At 31.9% G+C, this 23,272-nt stretch overlaps 1 protein-coding gene across 4 annotated transcripts in view; it reads right to left on the reverse strand.

The window, feature by feature from the left end:
• The window catches only part of LOC114349504 (AF4/FMR2 family member lilli), a 692,430-nt gene extending 670,654 nt beyond the window's left edge, over positions 1 to 21,776 (reverse strand). Inside the window, exon 1 of one of the 4 annotated variants that reach the window (XM_050647824.1) lies at positions 21,541 to 21,776. Coding sequence is in view for 1 of the 4 variants with exons in the window: in XM_028299899.2 (XP_028155700.2) it covers positions 21,541 to 21,557 (17 nt within the window). In the remaining 3 variants the exon portion in view is untranslated. Of the gene's footprint in view, positions 1 to 21,500 lie in introns of all 4 variants that reach the window. The other 3 variants (XM_028299898.2, XM_028299899.2, XM_028299902.2) reach the window with 3 other exon arrangements.
• Positions 21,777 to 23,272: the final 1,496 nt, after the last annotated feature.

Consider the following 23,272-nt stretch of genomic DNA (forward strand, 5'->3'; position numbering starts at 1 on the left):
TAGAAGCATGTAATTGCATATTTTATCTTAGTTTATATTTCCAAACAACTTTTCATAATAAGAATTTTCGATATTGAGAGAAATAAAGGTACTTTACTCTTGAACGAAGTTCATATTTTTTGACATACCTCGTATAATATTGACAAAATTTTATATCTGATGATTGAATCTTAGGTTTTAGAGCATGCAGAACTTTTTATAAAGAATAACTTTTTTTCATAAAATGCATAACAAAAAAGTTTCCCATATGTTTCCAACTTAAGTAGACACGCTGTATATTCCAATAATATATTGTTATGACCTGCTTTCTATTACTTTTATATTAATTATTATTTATTTGATCAATTATTTAATTAACGCAAATCATACATAAAAATATTAAGAAAAAATCTCAGGGTGCCTTTTGTCAAAAAAAAATTAATTAAATTCTCTTAGGTTATACTTATCCTTTCTCGTGGCTTCAGTATCTCTTAGTTGATCCTTATCGGGATAAAATAGGAAAAGGAAATAAATAGAAAAATCATAAATAAACACATACAAATACCTTTATTATCAAAAGCAATGCTCTATAAATTTATCAATTAAATCCTGTGGGCATAACTGTCCAAACGAAACTTTTACCATATAAATTAATCTAATTCAAACAAATATTTATCGCTTTGTTCTTGATACCCTTAATAAAAAACAAGCTAAACAAACAAATTTGGTATTCGCAAATTACTTATACTTCCTATTAAATTTTTGAAATGTTGGAATCTTAAATGCATATGCTTTTACGTAAAAAAATTAACGTCTGATTATAAAGAAACTCTATCACATAGGTTATTGACTGACCTTTTTAATTCACACACAATGATGTCTCCTCTTGACCCAAACAGCTCCTCCTTGTTGATTATGTTAGGCTACCAATCAAAGCCCTCTCCGTTCTCAGCAAAAATCCAGCAGCATACCAGCAACTATTTCTCCAAAACACAAGCCAGGCCTCTTTTTGCCAGTACTCGTTCAATAAACTCCAAAACTTTCACCTCTCTTTCTCTCAACAATAATCTCCTGAGACCCAAGTATCTTTTTTACTTGGTGTCACAAATAATTTTAATAACGATAATTCTTATAACTTACTCTCTTGGACTTTACAGAATCAAAGAGGTATTTCTTCTCGATTTGATTTGTCTCTCGTTCCACTTTTCAGCTACTCTCACTTATCAACACAACCACTAGTACTTGCTTCTGAACTACTCACGAAAACTTTTGACTGCTCCTCTCGGCTGCCGGTAACACACTAATCTCCTCTTTACAAAACTATCTGAAAATTCAACTTTCTCTCCTTTCCATTCCAAATTGCCAAACCAATCAGAGACATTTCTTCTTCCCCATTCTTTTTTTTTCATTCGAAACACCCACTCATACTTTCAAAAATATTCCTACCATCATAATAATTACTTTCGGGAAATTCTACAAAATTTACTCGGGGTTAAACAAAAAGCGATTAAAATTCCAAACTTTCTTTACCTTAATTTTCTAATAACTAATTACCTATGGCTTCTGCCTTTCTTGTAATAAACAATCGGTTTAAAATAATAATCCTAAATAACTTTCACTTCACTTTTATTTACAAAAATGTTTTTAATATTCTTCATGGAAAAATTCATTAAGGAGAAACCACCTTGCGTGAAAGCTAACTTCTAATAAATATTTACAAATCAATATACAGGTTGTATCAAATTTATATGCCCGCGTTATATTAAAAAAAATAAAAATTTTTATTCTATCTTTGATTGATAAATTGAAACACAATAATATGTAAAATCAAATCCTGAATTTAAATTTACTTTCATATAATAGAAATTATCATGTCACTTATACTAAATTTAAATTCAAGATACAGTAGAAATAAACAAACCAAGACACGTTAAATGCTACTAGGGGCACTCTCGAATCATAATTTACAATGTATATACATTGTAAATCCCAAATCATGATTTCCAAAGTTTATACATTGTAAATTATGATTCAGGAGTGCTCCTAGTAGCATTTAACGTGTCTTGGTTTGTTTATTTCTACTGTATCTTAAATTTAAACTTAGTATACATCCTTCCATTTCAGTAAATATAGTTTTATATTACAAAATGAAGTGTTTAAAATTTTTTTCTTTTAAAACACATAATAATTATTAGTACCCGTACTTATTAGTAAGTAATTAATTTCTCAATTTCAATGCTCTATAATATGATTTGGTAGTGCATTTGAAAAGGAAACAATAAATATTCAAAATGTAGTGGTCGGGATTTTTACTTATGCGACGATTGTTTCATGTGGGGATTTTGGCCTGTCCGGATTTCGGCGTGTCGGGATTACGGCGTGTCGGTGTTTTGGCCGTCGGGATTTTGGCTGTCGGGATTTTGGCGCCACCGCAAATTCTGATCTGTTGCGCGTTTATGTTTTGTGTATTGTATGTTTATGTATTGTGTATTATACATAACAACTTTTTAATAATCAATTAGTTTTGCTTTGAGGGCATGAAAAATTATTATCCTGTTTAATAAATTTCTGTCAACATAGAAACACTGGTTTGAGATGATCAGCGAGCTTGAGTACGAAGAAGGTAGCACTTGGCTATTTCATGTTTCTATGCTATCGATTCGTCAAGGTACAGATTCCACAGGAATTGTTGAAACCTCTGGGTGTTTTTGGAGAGTTATAGAAAAAACATTGTATTAGGTATACACCGGACAAAATGCAGATTTTAGTGCTTCCATAATTACATACGTAACTTTCATGTATCGCGTTAAAATCTGCAATTTTTGTCCCATATAAAATAAATAACTATTAATCAATAATATTACAAAAATATGGAAAAATGTGAAGTTATTACTACCATTAAAATTGATGCTGAAATGCACCGTTATTGCTTAGCAAATAATATGTGATCTGTATTGTATACCTATCTAGAGAATAACAAGGTTTTTTATAGAAATTATCGAGAAGCACTTTATTCCGTTTTTTTTTTAACCCAGACGATATGTAATTTAACCTGTTTTCAGTATATTCCGACATCCGAAAATATCGATGTTTGTTATTCCAGACACGCAACTCAAATTTACTAAATATTTTATTCGTGGAGAATTATTAAGGAATTTTTTGCTTGATAACAACTGTTAAAAACATACGGTATCAAAATATAACTACATACAGCGAAATGAGATTTCGAATGAAGTTATCACCATTATAGACGGAGAGCTAGAGCCGAAAAATCATCGTCATAAGTAATATGGAGTTTGGCATGTGAAATGTGTCCATTGTATCCTTGTAACGTATCCTTTTCATACTTAGCAGGAAGTGCGACTACTATACACCCTACTATTATTATTAACAAACGTTTTTAGCTACTACCAGAGGCGTACGACAGGGGATAGTGAATGGTTGACCCTTCTCAAATTCTACGCCACTGGAGGAATTACTATTTTAGTGCCATTTTTATATTCTCCAATACTTTCTACGTAAATAATATAGTAACGATAAAGTCATTAGTTTTCGAGATATGTGAATTTAAATATGAAACGGCACAGTTATTCTGATTAATTTATGATATATGATATATTATTCATATGATTAAAATTTAAAAATTATTTGTACCCAGTACTTTAAAACTATTTGGCGTATCCTTATCATACTTGGCAGAAAGTGTAAGGTACTGCACACCCTACTAAATTAAGATAAATAAACGTTTCTAGCTACTACCAGAGGCGTACGAGAGGGATAGTGGCTGGTTGACCCTTCCCAAATTTTACGACACTGACGAAATTGCTATTTTAGTGTAATTATTTGATTTTCCAATACTTTTTATGTAAATAATATTCTCTTCATTCGTAACGATAAAATGATTAGTTTTCGAGATATTTGAACTTAAAAATGAAGCGACACAATACATAACCGTAATCCTGTAATCCGAAAATAACCGTATCGTTTAATTTTTAACTTCAAAGATCTCGAAAACTAATGACTTTATCGTTACGAATGAAGAGTATATCATTTTCATAGAAAGTATTGGGGAATCCAAAAATTGAACTAAAATAACAATTCCGCCAGTGGCGTAGAGGGTTGGAAAGGGTCAACCATTCACTTTCCCCCGTCGTACGCCTCTGGTAATATCCAGAAACGTTTGTTTAACATAATTTAGTAGTTTGTAGGGTGGAGCGCTGTTATATGGGGAAAAATGAAATAACAATTTTCACAAACGCGGGGTGCGGAATCGATGCTACTGTGGGAAAGGATTCGAAAAGTTAATTGTCATTTTTTTATATTTACACTCTAAAAACTGCCCCAAAGGAGATTTTAATTTTGAAATTATAAAAAAAAATTTTTTTTGCCTTTTTACATACGCGGGATGCGGTATCAATTCGCTTTTAGGATACGAACCGAAAACTTCAATAACACTTCTTTATATTTCTATTAGAATAACTGCCCCGGCGCTACTGAAATTGGTCTATTTTGAATTTGCAGGCCAACCCCCCGACCTAACGGTGCAAAGAAACAGTTATAACCTGACACACGAGTGGACCTTCACTCTCCCACTACAGTTCAATTCTAAGTAGGTATTAATTATTATTCGCTATCTATTCAGTACTGTTTCGATAATCGGTTGGTTTAGTACCGTTTTCTGTAGCTTCAAAGCTTAATCGTTAAATTTTAGTGTTGTGACAAATTTTGTGTGAATTCGTTTACTGTTGTTATAAACAACTATGGCATTACTCCGGAGTGAAGTATCTTGTCCAATATTTGGTTCTGGCAGTGAGCTCCCTAAAAATGTGTTACCTACGTTTAAAGATATAATGAAGTTGTTTATATTCGTATCTCAAAACTATAAAAGACAGTATAAAAACTGTGTGCGGAAAACCAGTGAAATTGTGACGGAAAGAGTAGAGGAGATGTGGCACAAAGCTTCAATACCAATCGTAAAACACAAAACAATATTATCTAGAATTATAGCTTATCACGATAAGTATAAAACATTATTGAAACCTTATAAAGGCAGGAAGGACGAAGACGGTTACAAAGCGAAGCTGTTCAAGTTTGGTGAGGATAGCAAGAAATTATTTGATATTGCTACTTGCAAATGTTTAGAGTTCATAGATTGCAACTGTCGTAGAAACCGAAAAATTCCACTACCAGAACGAAATTTCTTAATCGACCAACGAACTGACCGTAAAATGATGATTGGTAGTTTAGATCGTGAAACGACCAAAAAAAAATGAGATGAATTTACATAGATTACACCAACAAAAGCAACGTGAAGAACAAAGAGCCTTGCAAATAGAGGTGTAATCTATTCCTAGTACTTCTAAATCACCTACAACTTCAAAGGCACGATCGAATGTTCAGCAGACATATACATTAAAGAAAAGTGATGAAATTGAGGACTTCCAATCGCAATCTCTTATTTCCACTACTTCACTCACAATGACTGATGTCACATTTCCGGTTGTTGCCAGAACATTAGATCGTTGTGGGGTTTCAGATCGTGCTGGTGCTGCAAACATTTCTGCAGCTTTCCAAGACATTGGTCTTATTACAGAGAGCGATTCATCACGGGTTATAGACCGAAGCAGAGTTCGAAGAGCTCGTTCTAAAGCTAGGGCTGCTATCTCAGATGAACCTACAATTTTTGATACTGACACCATCGGATTATTTTACAATGGTAGAAAGGATAAAACGTTAATACACGAAGATGGTCGTAGAAGAGTGACTCAGGAGGAGCATATTACCATATTGAAAGAACCGGACTCTGAATACCTAGGTCATATTTATTTGAAAACTGGTGACGCCAAAACGATTTGTAACTCTATTTTGACATTCCTTTCCTCCAAGTCTATCGATGCAAATCAAATAATGGCTATTGGTTGTGATGGGACTGCTGTTAACACAATAATCAAAGGTGGCGTTATTCGTTTATTGGAAATCAAGTTTCAACGTCCACTCCAATGGCTCATATGCCAACTACACGCTAATGAACTGACGTTGCGTCATCTTTTTCAACATCTAGATGGCACAACAAGTGGACCAAAAGGTTTCATAGGTCCCATTGGCAAGGCTGTTACTAACTGTGAAGTATTACCAGTTGTTCCGTTGGATGCAATTCAATGTGCGTTGCCCGATATTACCAAATCGACACAAGAGTTAAGCACCGATCAACTGTATCTACTGCAAATATGTCAGTATATCAATAGTGGACATTGTGATGCAAGTTTTGCGAAAAGAAATCCTGGTAAACTAGTTCACTCTAGATGGTTGACAATGGCGAACCGGATTTTTAGATTATACGTCTCAAGTCAAAGTCCGTCAGAAAACCTAATCATATTAAGCACATTTATTTTAACGGTGTATGCTCCTATGTTGTTCAAGATCAAGACTGAGCAAATTTGTATTTTTGGTGCCAAACATTTACATGATACAATAAAACTGTCGCGCTATTTGCTAAACCATTTGAAGGATGTTATTGACCCAGTTATACAAAGAAATGCATTCTTTGGCCATTCAGAGAATATACTACTAGGAATGTTAGCCGACAATAGACAGTACGTCAGGGAACTGGCACTCCGCCGAATATTGAAGATCAGAGAAACATCAGAGATCGGAGTCTTCCGTATTTTCCAGGTACCTACCTTAAATATGGATGCTGATGATTATATCGATCTGATAGATTGGAAAACCAAGACAGAACCTCCACTTACGAAGAGTATTAATACCGAAATAATATATCAGGCAATCATAGAGCCACAGCTTGTGGAAAATGAAATCTTGAGAAATATCCGAAAAATTCCGTGTCACACACAATCCACTGAAAGGTGTGTCAAATTAGTTACAGTAAGCAAGTGCTGCAGTCTGTGGGTCACAGAGGAGAGACGGATTCATTAAGAATAAGCTCAAATCATGATGCCTAAGTTTGATACTAAGAGAGACTATAGTTCATAGCGATTTTAATGTTATTCTTCAATTTGTAAGTATATATATTTTTTATTTTATATTTACTATTTATTCTTTTTTCCTCATATTATAGTTCTAATAGCTCTAATAAATTAATAAAAAACATCATCGTTGACTCTATCAAATTAAAAAAAATTTAAGAAATTCTAAAATTTCAATCGCAGTGGGGCACTTTTTAGACTGAAAATACGAAAAAATGTCATTTAAGTTTTTCATTCGAAAATGGAAGACGCATCAACTCCGCACCCCACGAAAATGAAATTCGAAAAAATAAATTTGCGCTCCACCCTATACAGTACCTATACTTCTTGCCAAGTATGAAAAGGATACGTCGAATAGTTTTAAAATGCTGAGCAAAAATAGTTTTTAAATTTTTAGATAAAACTCAGTAAGGAACCACATTTTATTTAAGTGTTTTAGGTTAAATCTTCGTATTTTGTGCTAAGGTTTCTCCAGTTACTATATATGGACAATTAATAATGAAACGCCCTGTATATAAATAGGAAAAAAATTAAAAAATTCTTAATTTCAGTATTAAAAATTTCAGTTTCAGTCTTAAATTGTTAAGTTAAACTGATTAAAAAACGAAAATACTATATCAAAAATTCGAATTCTGTGTATTAATAAAACAAGAAATATGGATAAAGGAATAGATACTGAAATTTACTCGTGTATGAAAAAACTATTCAAGAAATGATGAAGACCTATAATTTTGTAAATGAACCTAAGTACTGTTTGTAGAATGTAATTACCAGGTGTTTGGTCTACATCACGTACGTAGCAAATACATAATTAGAGCATACATACGTAATGATCGATTACTATTTAATGTGCATTAAATGCAGATCTGGTAAATTGGTTCGAGTTGAAAATGAGATCTCATACATAATCTATGATCTAATGACCAGCAATAAGTCCGCGTTCTATTTTGACGCGAGAAACGAAGACTACCAGCTAATTTTTGCCATCTGAAAATCCCCCAGGATTATACAGGCAAACCCTCCTTCATTGTAACGATTCATTCTGTTGCCTGTTGATTAAATTCGCTGCGTGTTCTTCGGGGAATGGAAAAAGTTCTCTCTCTTACTGTTATGGTGTGTGTGTATTATGTTCTTCAAGTAAAATTGCTTTTAAAGGATCATAGATTGGATTTTCATCATTAATGAGGTATATTTTATGTTATGGATCTCGTGTTTTAGATTTAGAGTATACATTTATTTTTACTGTAAGTATAGTGCTTTAACTTAAGAGGATAGGTGCAAACTTTCGGCTTCAATGCCATTTAAATGCATTCATTTTTTCGAATCCTGAGGAAACTAGCAAATCTTTTTGAAAAATTTAAATGCAAAATGAAAGATTACGTTATTACCGATGGCCGAAAGTCCCTAAAAACTTCTAGAATGTTTATTTCAATAAGTTACAGGGGCGAAAATAAAAAGAGAAAATTAAGTGTGATTTTTAATTTCAAATATCTCATTCAAAAGAAACTCTTTATTTATTCTAAGGGACTTTCGGCTCTTGGTATTAATTTAGTCTTCAATATTCTGCGTTTAAGTTTTTCAAAAATATTTATTCGTTTTTTCAGGATTCGAAAAAAATGAACACCATTTCCGTGATGATATTTTCCAAATCGATCATTCGCTATCTTTGTCATACAAGGCACTCAGTCCAACAGAATGTGGTGACAAGACAGTGACAAACAAGGCTATTAAATATTTGACAGACTTCAGGGATATTTTAAGTTGTTATTTAAATAATATTGATAGTGTATTTCGTGGGCGTACTGGGAAAATCCACTAACTCACAAAAATAAAGTTTGGAGAAAAACGCATTTAAACATTATTATACCCTATGGCTTACCTCTTAAAAATCGGGTACACTGGCTGTTCAAGTTTTGGTACCTAAATATGATTTTAAAGGATGTTAACCACAGGTGGTGTGCACATACATGTACATAAAAATATTTGAAAAAACATTATTTTATTCATGAAAACTTAGAAAAAGATGAAGTTAGTTGATTTTCTTTATCATTGAATGTACCGATTTAAGCACGGTGGAATGACGAATTTGGAGATATACGGTTTTTCCTGTTAAAATATTGATTTTTGTGGATATGATCCTTGCCTGGTGCTTTGCCCAATTTTACTCTTTCTATTGCTTTCTCTAATTCCTCTCTTGTTATGGATTCCACTTGTTGTTCTTCATTCCTTTCTTGTACCTCCCCTATGTTGTCCGTGTCTGCATGAGTTAGCTCTTTGAAATGTTCTCTCCATCTTTCCATTATTTGTTTTTCTTCTGTTAGTACGTTTCTATTCTTGTCTTTTATATTCGGCATCGTGTGCTCTTTCTTTTGCCTGAGTTGTTTTAATGCGCCGTAGAAGAGTTTTTGGTTTTCCCTATAATTTTTTGTCATTTTTTGTCCAAATCTCTCCCATGACCTTTCCTTTCCTGCTTTCACCGCTATTTTAACCTCTTTCCTTTTTTCTTTATATGCCTCGTAATCTGCCGGGTGTTTTGTACTTAGGTATCTCTTCCATTTTTCTTTTTTGTTCTTTATTTTCTCTCGTATTTCTTCCGTCCACCATTCCGTTCTCCTCATGTTAGTATTTGTTATTTTTGCTTTCCCACAAGTTTCCTCAGCTGCTTTGATTATGCTGGTTTTTAGATATTCCCATTTTTCTTCTATATTTGTATTTTTTGCCATACCTTTCAGAGTATTATCTAATTTTTCTTGGAATTTCTTCTTATACCTTTCCTCTTTTAATTTGTAACTTTTTATTTTTTCGTTTACTACCTTTCTTCTCTGTTCTTCTTTTTCTTCTGTTGTTCTAATTCTCATTATTACTAGATGATGGTCACTGCCAATCTCTGAGCCTCTTTTCACTTTCGTATCCTGTACTCTTTTCTATTTGTTGCTGCTTACCAAAAAGTAATCTATGATTGATTTTTCGTTTCTGCTGTCTTGTACTCTCGTGTATTTGTGTACTTCTTTATGGTTAAACTTTGTATTTGTTATAACTAGTTTGTTCTCCATACATATTTCTATTATTCTTTCACCATTTCTGTTTAGTATTTCTTCTCCTTCTTTTTCCATGCACTCCTCTATTCCGCTGTTGTTGTTTCCGACTCTACCGTTTAGATCTCCCATTACAATTAGGTTTTCTTCCCCATTATCAATTTGCATTTAGAGCTCCTCGAAACTTGCATCTTGTGGATTTAATGGTATTAAAATGTCAGAATTGAAAAAAAAATGGAGTTAGTGGATTTTCCCAGTACGCCCACGATTTATTTGTGTTGCTTCTGTCATTGTCCAGTGATCTACGCAAACTAGGAGTACAGCAATGGGAAATCGCTGCTCAGGACCGACAACAATGGAGGGAAATAGTAAACGCGGTCAAGACTCACATAGAGTTGTCGGGCCAAATGATGATGATGTCATTGTCCAGGCTTCAACACCATAGAGCAAGGTGGAAAAAAACATAGCATTTAGGTATTCTAGTTCTCAATGAGATACCCAACTGGCGGTTGCCTAGACCTTTTTGCATTTTGTAAAAAACAATGTATGTGTATGTTTCAGACGTGAGTAGTCCCAAGTTTCATCAAGATTACTCTCAAGGTACGTTATTCTTGTTACTCTTTCCAAATCTGTTCCGTCGACATTGCCATTCACCCTTATGTTTTGGTGCTTGCTGATGACCATCGTTTTTGTCTTCTTTGTATTCAATTTCATTCCAAATTCTCTACAGGCTGTCGTTACTCGGTCCGTTAGGCATTGCAGTGCTTCAGCATTATCTTCACGGCCAGAATGACCGTGTCATCAGCGTATCGCATGTTATTTAAACATTGCCCGTTTATAATTATACCATACCGTTTAGAAGGTGCCTTCCAAAGCTTTCTTAAATATCTTCTCAGAGAAAACGTTGAACAGCAAAGGTGACAGACACATCCCTGTCTTATCCCTTTTCGATATTGACTTTTCCAGATGTTTCGCTTTTTATTCTGATTTTAGCCTTTTGTTCTTAATAGAGGTTTAAAATGATCCTTAAGTCTTTATCGTCGATATTACAAACAAGACCTTAAAATATCTATGAGTTGATCATGTTTCACCGGGTCAAAAATCTTCTGAAAGTCTATAAAACACAAGTATACATCAGAATCGACATCTCTACATCTTTCAACTGGCACACGTAGGGATTGCAATCCAGCAGCATTTTCAATCCAGCTGGATTTTTGCAAGATTGGACTGAATCCAGCAAAATGTGGAATCAAAAGAAAAATACGATTTTAATGTTTTTTTTGTCTGTATGCTAAATTTCTAAACAACAGAAACATTAGCATTATTTAGTTTTATATAAGTCTTTATACCTTAAAACCATATGCCTTACCTACTTCGCACAGACTGCACATATAGCCGGTTGCGGAGAAAGCCCTTCCGGCCTCTGTGCTGGTCGGTTTTAAGGTCATCAAATAGTCATAGACCATTGACAAACGATCGCCTTTCACTCCTTCGGGCAAATAAACCGCCATATCCTTTTCCAAAATCTTTTCGTATCAATTTTTTGGCTATAGACCAGGGCGCATCTGTAAAAATATTAGTACATTTGGACGTTGAGACGCGACTCAATTTTTTTTACAGAAATTGCTTGAAAATAACTCAAATAATAATATTTGAGTTATCCTCCCTCTCAAAAAGGTCCGGAACATTGTTTAAATAATCAAAATGTCAAAAAATAAAGGAAAAATTCGATTTTTTTCTTCGTTTTTTTGATTATAACTTTAAAAGTATTCATTTCCGAGAAAAGTTGTACTGACATAACAGTTGCGTAATTAAATTTCCTACAATATAGAATTGATTAAAAATTTAAAAAATAGTCACCCTTGTTGCCAAATAGCAATAATTGCGAAAAAAACATACAAAAACAAGTATTCGCATTTTACGTTTTTCAACCATTTATGCTATACTTAGAACCTTCATATTTCACCCAGAAAAACTTTATGATACAGTAAAACAGTACTGTAAATTTCATTAAGATCGGTTCAATAGATTTTGCAAAATAAATTTTGCAATCCAGCTTTAGCAAAAAAAAAATCATTTTTTCAAAATGTTACAGGACTGAAAATAAAACAGATAGCAAGTTGAAATTTTGTTTGCTTATAGAAGTGTACTGTACCTTTCATTTGCAATTTGCAAAATTAAAATCGATTAACTACCACGGCGTCAGGAATTTTTTTAAATAAACATTAATTATTGGTGCTACGCACAGGATAGCGGATAGTTTGCTCTGATTGGGCATTCCAATGACCTTTGATAATGATTGATACATTTTAATTTTTATTACATTTCGATATAAATAAATAAATTTGTTTATTGCAAAATAAAAACACATACTGTATCTTTTGAAATAACACTTTTTTTAGCAAAAACTTTCTTTGTTCATATATTTTAACTTAGAGAATAAAAGTTTATTATTTTTAAACATATGCAATTGTTTAAACAATATTTCACAAACAATAATAAAATTAGTTTGATTTTTGTGGAATTAGAATATTAAAATACAACAAAATGTAGAGTAAGAAAATAATATATTAGATAAAGATTGGAACCAATTTTGGTGGAAATCAACTTGTGTGAATCGAACACCGCTGTCCTGCGCGTAGCACCAAAAATTATTGTTTATTTAAAAAATTTCCTGACGCCGTGGTAATTAATCGATTTTAATTTTGCAAATTACAAATGAAAGGTTCAGTAAGTACACTTCTATAAGCAAGAAAAAATTTAACTTGCTATCTGCTTAATTTCCAGTCCTGCAACATTAAAAAAAATGAATTTGTTTTGCGAAAGCTGGATTGCAAAATTTATTTTGCAAAATCTATTAAACCGATCTTAATGAAATTTACAGTGTTGTTTTAATATATCATAAAGTTTTTCTGGGTAAGATATAAAGGTCCTAAGTGTAGCGTAAATGGTTGAAAAACATAAAATGCTACTACATACTTGTTTTTGTATGGTTTTTTCGCAATTATTGCTGTTTTGCAACAAGGCTATTTTTTAAATTTTTAACCAGTTCTGTGTTATAGGAAATTTAATTACGCAACTCTTATGTCGGTACAACTTTTCTCAGAAATGAACAGTTTTAAAGTTATAATCAAAAAACCAATAAAAAAATCGAATTTTTCCTTCATATTTTGACATTTTGATTATTTAAACAATGTTCCGGACCATTTTGAGTGGGAGGATAACTCAAATATTATTATTTGAGTTACTTTCAAGCAATTTCTGCAAAAAAATTTGAGTCACCTCTCAACGTCCATCTCAAAACAGATGCGCCCTGGACTACTATAAATGTTTTCTCTTTCTCGTTTCAATTCAATCTCAAGTTCTTGTTCCAAAGTAAAATTCACAGGCTCCGGATTAGTTGGCCCATCTTCTTCCATTATCTCTTGCACTGGTTCCACAGTTACTTGTTTATTTATACGAACCAATAAATTTTTTATCTCTTGTCGCATTGCATTCTTTTCCGGAATGGGGAAGTAACCAGGATTGTTTAGTCCTTCGTCATACTTTTTTGATTTTGTAAATACACTAATGTACCTGTAATCTCATAGAGACGCCGTTCAGTGATTCTGTTGCGTAGTGCTTCCGATAGATCGGCACTAAGGCTAGAGTCTATTTAGGCTATTTAGTTTGTCTAAGAAAAATTACATGGTTTTGTGTAGGCCGTTATCAAAGTGGACTTTATTCTGTAAAGAGCTTCTACAGCCGGTTAAAAGTGGCTATTAACTCATTGATTATTGACCACTCGCCTGCAGAGAATTTTATCGCAAAATCAATGTATATCAACGCTTTATCGATGCAAACTTTAAGCTATAGAAACTTTCCAGCATACTGAGCTACTGCCAGCGCGATAGAATGGCAAGTTGCCGACTCAAGGCTTTGAATAAAGGGGCTAATGAAGACATTAAGTAACTTATTTCGAATTTGACACGTTTGCGGATCCAGCATGTGAAAAAAAGCGCTGGATCCAGCAATTGTAATCTCTAAGCACACGTATTGAAAAAAGTGCTTCTCTTGTTCCGAAGCCATTCTTAAAACCAAATTGAGTTTGACCAGTGTGTTCGACTAGTTTATTGTATACTCTATTGTGTATTATTTGTAGAAAAAGCTTCAGCATATGAATCATCAGGCTAATAATCCTATGGTCTTCACATTTCTTGGAGTTTCTCTTCTCAGTAGAGCGTCGATAATCCGAACTAATTGGTACAGGGGTAGTTCGGATTAATAATTTATTCGGATTATCGAACATACGTTCAAAATACATACAAAGCTCATAAACATAGTACATATTTATGTACTATGTACATACGTATGTACATACGTTTTAGTTACAAGGAATAAAACACCTGCATAATAAACAAAATTGTATGTATTTCTGCATAAACAAAACAAAAATCCGCGGTCATATTTTGCCCATATTGTCATATTAAATCCAAAAATTCGGTCCGCGATCATATTTTTTAATTTTATAAAAAAAATTTTGCGTTCGGATTAGCGATCGTTCGGATTACCAGGGTTCGGATTATCGTCGCTGTAGTGTATATCTTCCATCACTTCGATGTGTTCGTCTAATAATACCTTTATTATTTCACTTGGGATATTATCTTCCCCAACAGCTTTTCCGTTCTTTATTTGCTTTGCTGCTTTGATAATGTCTTCCTTTGTGATATAAGGTTCGGTCGACGCCTCCTGCATACAAATGTCCATCCTCTCCTGGTCTTGAAACATCTCTTCCACGTATTCTCTCCATCTACCTATTTGATCTTCCATGTTCAGTTAGAGTTAGAAGATTGCAACCGCATATGAAACAAACGAAAGGAATAGGCAGAATGTGTTCTTGTTCATATTTCAATAAATAGACGACTGGGGGTCGCCGATATTAGTTTAGTAATTACTTTGAGGTAACTTATTAACGATAACAATAAATCGATATTTAATGTTCAATTTAGTTTCTATTATGTACCTATTTAACCTTAAAAGTTTATTGATGACATAATATACTATAGTATAAAGCATCGAACTTGATTTAATGTCAACGTATTATACCTACAATTCGATGGTAAATTTAATACATATACTTTGAATACATAGCAATGTTTTAACAGAGTCAATGTTTCAACCCATTTAAAGGATGATTCAATAGGGAAAAATCTTATCTATGTATAATAAAAAATGAATTAAAATTAAATTTTCTATAAAATAAGCATGTTGTAGAATTCAATCCTGCCCTTAAGAATAACAAAAACATTATATATACATAAAAGAAATATACATTAAAATGTATATTTTTTAGGCCTTAGCGTGCATTTTTCAATAATTTCAACACATTAAGTATACACTCATCATCACTCATGATTAAATTAGGCAATTTTGATTTTTAAAATGATTACAATCACAGAAAACACGAGAAACCCCGAAAATACTGCCAAAAATAAGCAAATGCGCCAAATTTGACAACTCAATATTTTCGTTTCTATAGTTACAAAAGCCGTATTTGGTGGCATCACAAATATTTGAGTCAAAATAATAATATGTCTATTTGAAAATTTTAACATGTTTATTATAATATAATTTAAATGTTCGATTTTCGGAAAAATAGTATTAGACCAGTAAGGATCTGTGAAAAAACGTCTATTTTTGGATGTGAAAGGTGGCATTCGGATTTTTGCAGATAAAGTTCGGTGACACCTTCAGTAATAATAATATTGACTTATGCTCCTTCTCAAATATGCCCGGAACATTAATAAAAAAATTAAAATATTTAAAAATTTCGAAAAACGTTGATTTTTTTTTTCTGCTTTCTTTGCTTATAACTTTAAAACGATTCGTTTTGGAACAAAGTCGTACACAAATAAAATAAAGATAATTGAATTTTGTATGATATACGACTGGTCAAAAATGTATTAACGTATTACCTTTTCTGCAATATAGCAATAAATACAAAATAAGGGGCAAAATACGCCTGTTGTTATTCAATGTTTTTAACCACTTTGGTGGCACTTAGAACCTTAGTAATTCGCTTAGAAAATTCTCTGTAACATACTTAAACTGTGTACCCAATTTCATTAAAATCGACCTAACAGATTTTGCATAATAAATTTGCAATCTAAATGTTTTTAAAAAAGTCCAAATTTTTTAAAATCTTTCTGAACAAAAAGTAGACCATTTAGAAGTTGTCTAATTTTTTTACATATAAAGAGGTGCTCTACCTATCTAATACACTTTACAGAATTAAAATCGGATTATTTAAGGGGCCTCAGCAATATTTTAAACTTATAAACAATTTTTTGGCTTATAAACAAATAGCTTTGTTTAATAATAAAAAAATTAATTTTTAGCAATGCAAATAATTAAAACCGGTATAATTTGACTTTCAAATGCTGTCAGCAGAATTGCTATTTTATTTTTTAATCAAAAGTTATTCGCGTTCAAAAATTGCAATTTTTCGAATCTTTGAAAGTTCCATTGCGTTTATCTCGAAAACTATGCATCCTACGAAAAAACTTGTAAGAACATAGAATTACCCAAGAAATACAAAAAAATGTTTTATTTTGCGAAAAATCGATGTTATGTAATTTCTCAAGTTCTTTGTTTATAACAATCTTATCGACATCCGGATCAACTGTTACCCAAAAAAATGGTGTTCTACGGGTCAAAAAATACATAAAAATCTTGGGTAAGTCCATCTAAATAAAGGAGCCCGTAGCACCCCCTCCTGGCCACAGGACTAATTTGTTTATAGGCCAAAAAATTGTTTATAACTTTAAAACATTGCTGAGGCTGCTTAAATAATCCGATTTCAATTCTGTAAAGGGCATTAGATAGGTGGAGTACTTCTTTATATGTAAAAAAATTGACAAATCTTTGTATGTTCTAGTTGTTGTTGTGCAAGATTTTAAAAAATTTTAATTAAAAAAAAAAGTTTAGATTGCAAAATTATTATTCAAAATCTAGTAAGTCAATTTTAATGAAATTTGGTGTACGGTTTTACCACATTACAAAAATTTTCTAAGCGAATTAGGAAGGTTCCAAGTGTAACCTAAGTGATGGAAAATCATTGAATAAGGACAGGCTTGTTTTGCCCCCTTATTTTATATGTATTGCTATTTTGCAGCAAGGGTGATAAATTCAGACTTTTTTAACCAATCGCATCTGATAGAAAATTTAATTATCTTTGTTTTATTCCTATACGACTTTGTTCCAAAATGAATCGTTTTAAAGTTATAAGCAAAAAAATTAGAAAAAAAAAAGAAATATTTTGAAATTTTTAAATATTTTATTTTTTTTATTAATGTTCCGGGCATATTTGAGAAGGAGCATAAATCAATTATTATTAAAGAAGTTATCACCTAACTTTATCCGCAAAAATCTGAATGCCCTGAAAAATTAAGCATTATTTTCTTATTTATTCTTACTGTCGTGTGATATTCGTAAGATTATTTTTTAATACGTATATTATGGATATTTTCTTAAATGTGACAGTTGTCACAAACAGAAACAATCTACTAAAAAAATTATATCGGTAATTTTCTACAGTAGATAATTCTCAGTATAATTTTAATCTGATTGTACAGAATTAAACACGTAATCAAATATCTTACTATACGATTGGAAGTTAAAATCATTAAAAAATAATCGATGTGATTTTTATTTCTGTAGCTTTCTCTTGGTCAGAATCAGATAGATAAAATCAACGTCAGATAGATAAATATAGAAGATAGTCAGATATATCAACCCAACGTAAATACGGGACATTTAGGCGTCCAGAGAGACCTTTTCGGGACCACGGGACAATCCCGTTTTTACGGGACGTTTGGTCACCCTACTGTACACCCCTTTTTCCAAGTGGGGAGCCCACAAACATGCACTTAAGCTTTATTAACCTCCACTGCATACCAAAAGAATAAAATAGCTTCTGAAAAATGCAACCTTAAATGTAGCTTTTCAATGGACGATAATAGATAAAATGAACGGGGAATGTAGTTTTATTATGAAAAATCCCCAAAATGAATTAAAACCCAAACTCCATAAAAATGTAATAAAACTCGGACAAGAAATGTGGTGGCACTTACTCGCCCTTTTTTCTGGTCTATGTTAGCTGCAGACAAGACAATAGCAACTTTTGATAATTGAAATAAAACTGTTGATTGTTATTTTTTAGCTTGTATTTTATGAAGTCGAGACAACATCCTAAAACAAGTTCACTAACTTCTTATTATGAACATAAAATACTGGTGCGTCTCTGAAAAGACGCGATATACAAATAATGGACATTATTTTATTAATCTTTTGTATATTCGCCATTTTTATTGATCTGTAGATTTAAGAGGATCGGTACGTATTTTCGGCTGCAATGCTATTCAAATGGGGATTCATTTTTTTCGAATCCTGAGAAAACTAATAAGTATTTTTGAAAAATTTAAACGCAGAATGAGATATTACGTTATTAGCGAGGGCCGAAAGTCCCTGAGAACTTCTATAATGTTTATTTTAATAAGTTACAGGGGTGAAAAACTAAGAGAAAATTTAGTGTGATTTTTAATTTCAAATATATCATTCAAAATAATCTTTTTATTTATTCTAAAGGACTTTCGGCCCTCGGTAATAATTTAGTCTTTCATTCTGCGTTTAAATTTTTCAAAAATATTTATTGGTTTTCTCAGGATTCGAAAAAAATGAACACAATGCTGTGGTAATATTTTTCAAATCTATCTTTGTCTTACAACGCACTCAGCCGAATAATATAATATTGTCAGCATATCACAAACCATACATACTCATAGACGTTTCACGTAAATTGTCAAGGTCAAGACAGCAAATTAGTTACCATTCCAATCCAGAGATGTCGCTGTCAGTCAATTATCTTGTCATATTTAACAACTGACAGTTGACAATTAAATTTATTTGTTATTTTACAGTTTGTGGCTTAATTATTTTATTATAGTGGTGTTACGTTTTTAATTAGATTTAATCACAATTTTAATAAGTGTATTAACCTCCTCTCCATTTTTATGAGTAGAATTTTTAGTTTACATTGATCATCCCGTGTTGTGTTTCTCCACATTAAAAAAAACAATATAATAGATCCTGAAACAGTTTATTCCAATAGACAAGTGTGTGTCATCAACATTTCGGACCTATATATTTTTGGAAGTTTGTAAAAGATTATAAGGTAATATTTATCTAAACAATCATCCTATGTACAAGATTCTTTCAAAAATTTTCATTCAACTCGGTACACATCAGTGCTTTCACGTGACACATAGCAGTAGTGTTTAGCATTTTGAAAACAAATTGGAATATTTGAAGTTTTCAGTAAAATATGGAATAAAACATTGAATTGTCTTTCTGTTGTTTTAATTTCCTGCCAAATTTCATCAAAAATCCCGCAAAATTTATAATTTGAAATTCTCACGTAACTAAAATTTGTCAATTTAGTTCCCATTCCAATCAAGAGATGGCGTTAATTCGATCCGAAAGATTAACATGGTCGTGAAACGTCTATAAGTATGTATGGTTTGTGCAGCATATATTGTCAGTCAGACACTGACAATCAGTGACAATTTTAAATATTTGACATTGCATCGGGAATATGTTGAGTTATTGATTAAATATTATTGATATATAATGTATTTGATAATTAATTGGTTTAAGACGTGAATTTAATAAAAAGTTATTTATTGTGTATATGTGGAAGATCCAAGCAGAGAATACATCAGGATAATATATTCTATGATCCAAGTATTTTGTTGTTAAAGATGTTCAAAATTGTAAGCGTTCCATAACAATATATTATTAAAAAATCACTTTAACACTTTTCCTCTTTTCTCGATTGAGTATTAGTCTTTGTTGTACAAATAAATTATTACAATCACTGAATACACATAGTTAGTGAAAAAATTATCGCATTTATTAACTGAATTAATAATTTGCAATTATAAAAATAACAGTTATCCAAGAACATTCAAAACCCATCTCTTTAAATTAATGATGACATTTTCAAGTAGAATGACATTCTAGTAATGTTTACATATCCATACCAGTGTGAATTTTACTACACGTAATTTGCCGTGTAAAGACAGAAAAAGTAGGGATACTCATAAAATATTTGCGAATTATGTACCCATAGCCTTAATATAGAGTTATAAAAAAGATAATATTAGAGTTGTATGTGAAATAAAACGGAGGTGGGGATTTTAGTCACTTGCATAGATTGACTTTATACATAACATAAATTATTGCTTAAATTTTTTTTTTTCGAGAAATAGAACAGTTGGGTGTAGCAGACTAGTAAACATGACTGTAATATCTCGGCCTGTAAATTGCTTGGCATGGTCACATTTCAGATCAATTTACGGTTGCAAAAGGCTTGGGACATGGAGATACTTTATCCACGCTACATCATTCAACTTGTGTTAAAAACTGTAATCAGAAAATGCAGCATGAGGTAGAAGAAACAATCATTTAAAAAGAGCAACCAGTACATGGCATTTGCTGATGATCTAACGATCTTAGCAAGAACCGCGAAACAATTAAGAAAAGGTAGACCCAGGACGAGGTGGATTAATAAACTGGAGTAAGACCTTAAACACACGAAGGTGAGCTAATGAGAAAGAAAAGCATAAAGCAGAAATGAATGGAGAAAAATATTGTTCATAAGGTCCTCCTGAGTAGTTACGAATTTTGTATAATATATTTACTTCAGTTTAAGTTTTGTTTAAAATAATTATTGTAATTGGTTGTTAATCTTATGATTATATTTCATAAAAATACCCTAGGTCTTAACGGATTGTTGTGCGTATAAATAAAGATTTCTCGTAAATAAATCACCAATGTCCCCACTACAGATACGCCAATGATAAACATAAGAACGTCTAAAAAATGAGGTTAAGTTTCTTAAAAATAGATATTATCATGAATGGAAATGGAAGGAATAACCCCTCGATTGAGTTTCCTAAAGGACTTATCCGTTTTATTGATTCAATATCCATTTAAGTATCACGAAATACCCTCAAAACAATACGTTTGGCAACCGAGTATCAGATATCTAAGCGTAAAAAACTACGGGATGTTTATAAGTAATAATCTCTGTAAAAAGCAACAAATGAAGGTCTAGTAAACCGATATGACGTCTCAGAAATGACAATGAAATAAGAAGTTAATGTAGTTAGTAGTCTGCACTGCACACAGGTAAAACCTTGGCCTGAATTCTAGAATCCTTTCCTATTCGGTAGTTACTGACAGATACATTTTTAATAAATAAACTGATAGTCATTTGCGACGTACATGTAAACAAATGTCCAAATCTGGACAGAAACTTCAAACTTCCCAATGATTAATTCATTTGTTAATAATTATTAAACAAGGAAGTGGCAATTAAGGTGTCCCCATTAGGTAGTTAGTAAAGCTGATGTTAATTTAACGATACATTAGCTAAATATACAAAAAAAACTTGATACTGTACCGATTTCAAACTTAAATCATCTGTCAGAATGAGAACATACCGGAGTGGCTTCTTCATTTAGGGAAAACCCCAGTAGATCCGTTTTTAATCCAAAAAAAGAGCACAATCACACAAAAAGACCACTTGTTGTATTAGTTCGACAAAACCCCCGACACTTGAGCACATTCTTAACTAATTCTCATCTCCATTATCCAGCTTAGCACACGACACGGTAAATACATATCTCGTTTGACATATTATTATCAAAATAGAGTGAGAGCGTAAGAAAACGTAGGTACACTGTGCCACTCACTCACATTCACATTGTACTCCGAGCGCGGCGTTGCCGGATCGAGGAAATCCAATTATTCTGTAATACTCATCACACGTTGCACGAACACAAGTTTCAGGAACATTCTCGCATATTCTTTGAATAGTGGAGTAGTTGTTCCATGAAATATTAGAGGGGGCTGCAAATTTTTGATAAAATGTCGCAAGGACGGGGCATTATCCTATTTTTTAGATTGATATCGGTTATTTATTATTTTTGTTGGGAATAAACCACAATTTCTTTTTAAATTGACGTTTATTTGATATTTCGATTTCCACTTCGGAAATCCTTTACCTACCAAATTACAAAACATTAATAGTCAAGAGAAATAAGATTTTTCTCGTGACACATCCCCTCCAGGCCAAAACCAAATTTTTTGAGTAGTATGGACATCTACAAATTAATAAACTATTATATGTTTCCTGCAGCCGATTTTGATGATACATGTACATAGTTATAAACAAATGAAGATCATAAAACGGTAAATTTTCGCTTTTTTCGTCTATTACTAAAAAGTAAAGCATTCTAAACAAATTTTAGAATAAGAAACTCATAAATCATATAAAAAGCTTTAATATGGCGTTCGTTGAATAGGGCTTTTCATTCACAGTCATTTGTTTCGAGCTTCTGTCACATGTTGTATAATCCGTGTATATTAATAGTATACACAGATTATACGACATTTGACAGAAGCTCGAAACTATACTATTATACTATACTATTAATATACACGGATTATACAACATGTGACAGAAGCTCGAAACAAATGACAATCGATGAAAAGCCCTATATGTCTATCCTTATTTGTGGCTTAGAAAATTGCAAAATAAGTCATAAATTTTGAGATTTTATAAAAATGTTCATAACTTATGGTAAAAATTAAGTTAGAACCTTCTTATTACACGGAATGCTGAGACTTCTTGTGCTTAAATTATATTTTAAATTTCAAAGCAATTGGTCAAATAGTTTAAAAGTTAATCAATTTGTTTATCCCAAATTCATTTTTTTTGCAACACTATAAGTATGAAAATTATGAGGTTACAGTAACACTTCGTACAGTTTATGAAAGAAGAACATTTATACTATTAATTTAAGTAAAAAAACTGACAAAAAATAATTCTAAATATTGCAAAATTATTTTGCAAGAGCATGTGAATTAAAGAAAGGGGGGGCTAACTTCGTCCCTAATTGTCCTAGGACAATTGTTTTTCTTTCTAAAAGTGTATAAAAATTCAGTCTTTCTAAATATGAAAAAATAATTTTTCTAGGGGTAACGGTTAAAAAGTTATTCTAATTGTTTATAAGTAAGCAAAAAATCGACATGTTTTTGCAAAATAATTTTACACTGTTTAAAATCATTTTTTCTCATTTTTTTTGTTAAGTTAATAGTATAAAAATGTTCTTCTTTCATAAATTGTCCGAAGTGATACAAAAACAAGAATAGTATATTACTTTATGAGGC

This window comes from Diabrotica virgifera, chromosome 3, assembly GCF_917563875.1.
Source record: "Diabrotica virgifera virgifera chromosome 3, PGI_DIABVI_V3a".
Classification (NCBI taxonomy): Eukaryota; Metazoa; Arthropoda; class Insecta; order Coleoptera; family Chrysomelidae; genus Diabrotica; species Diabrotica virgifera.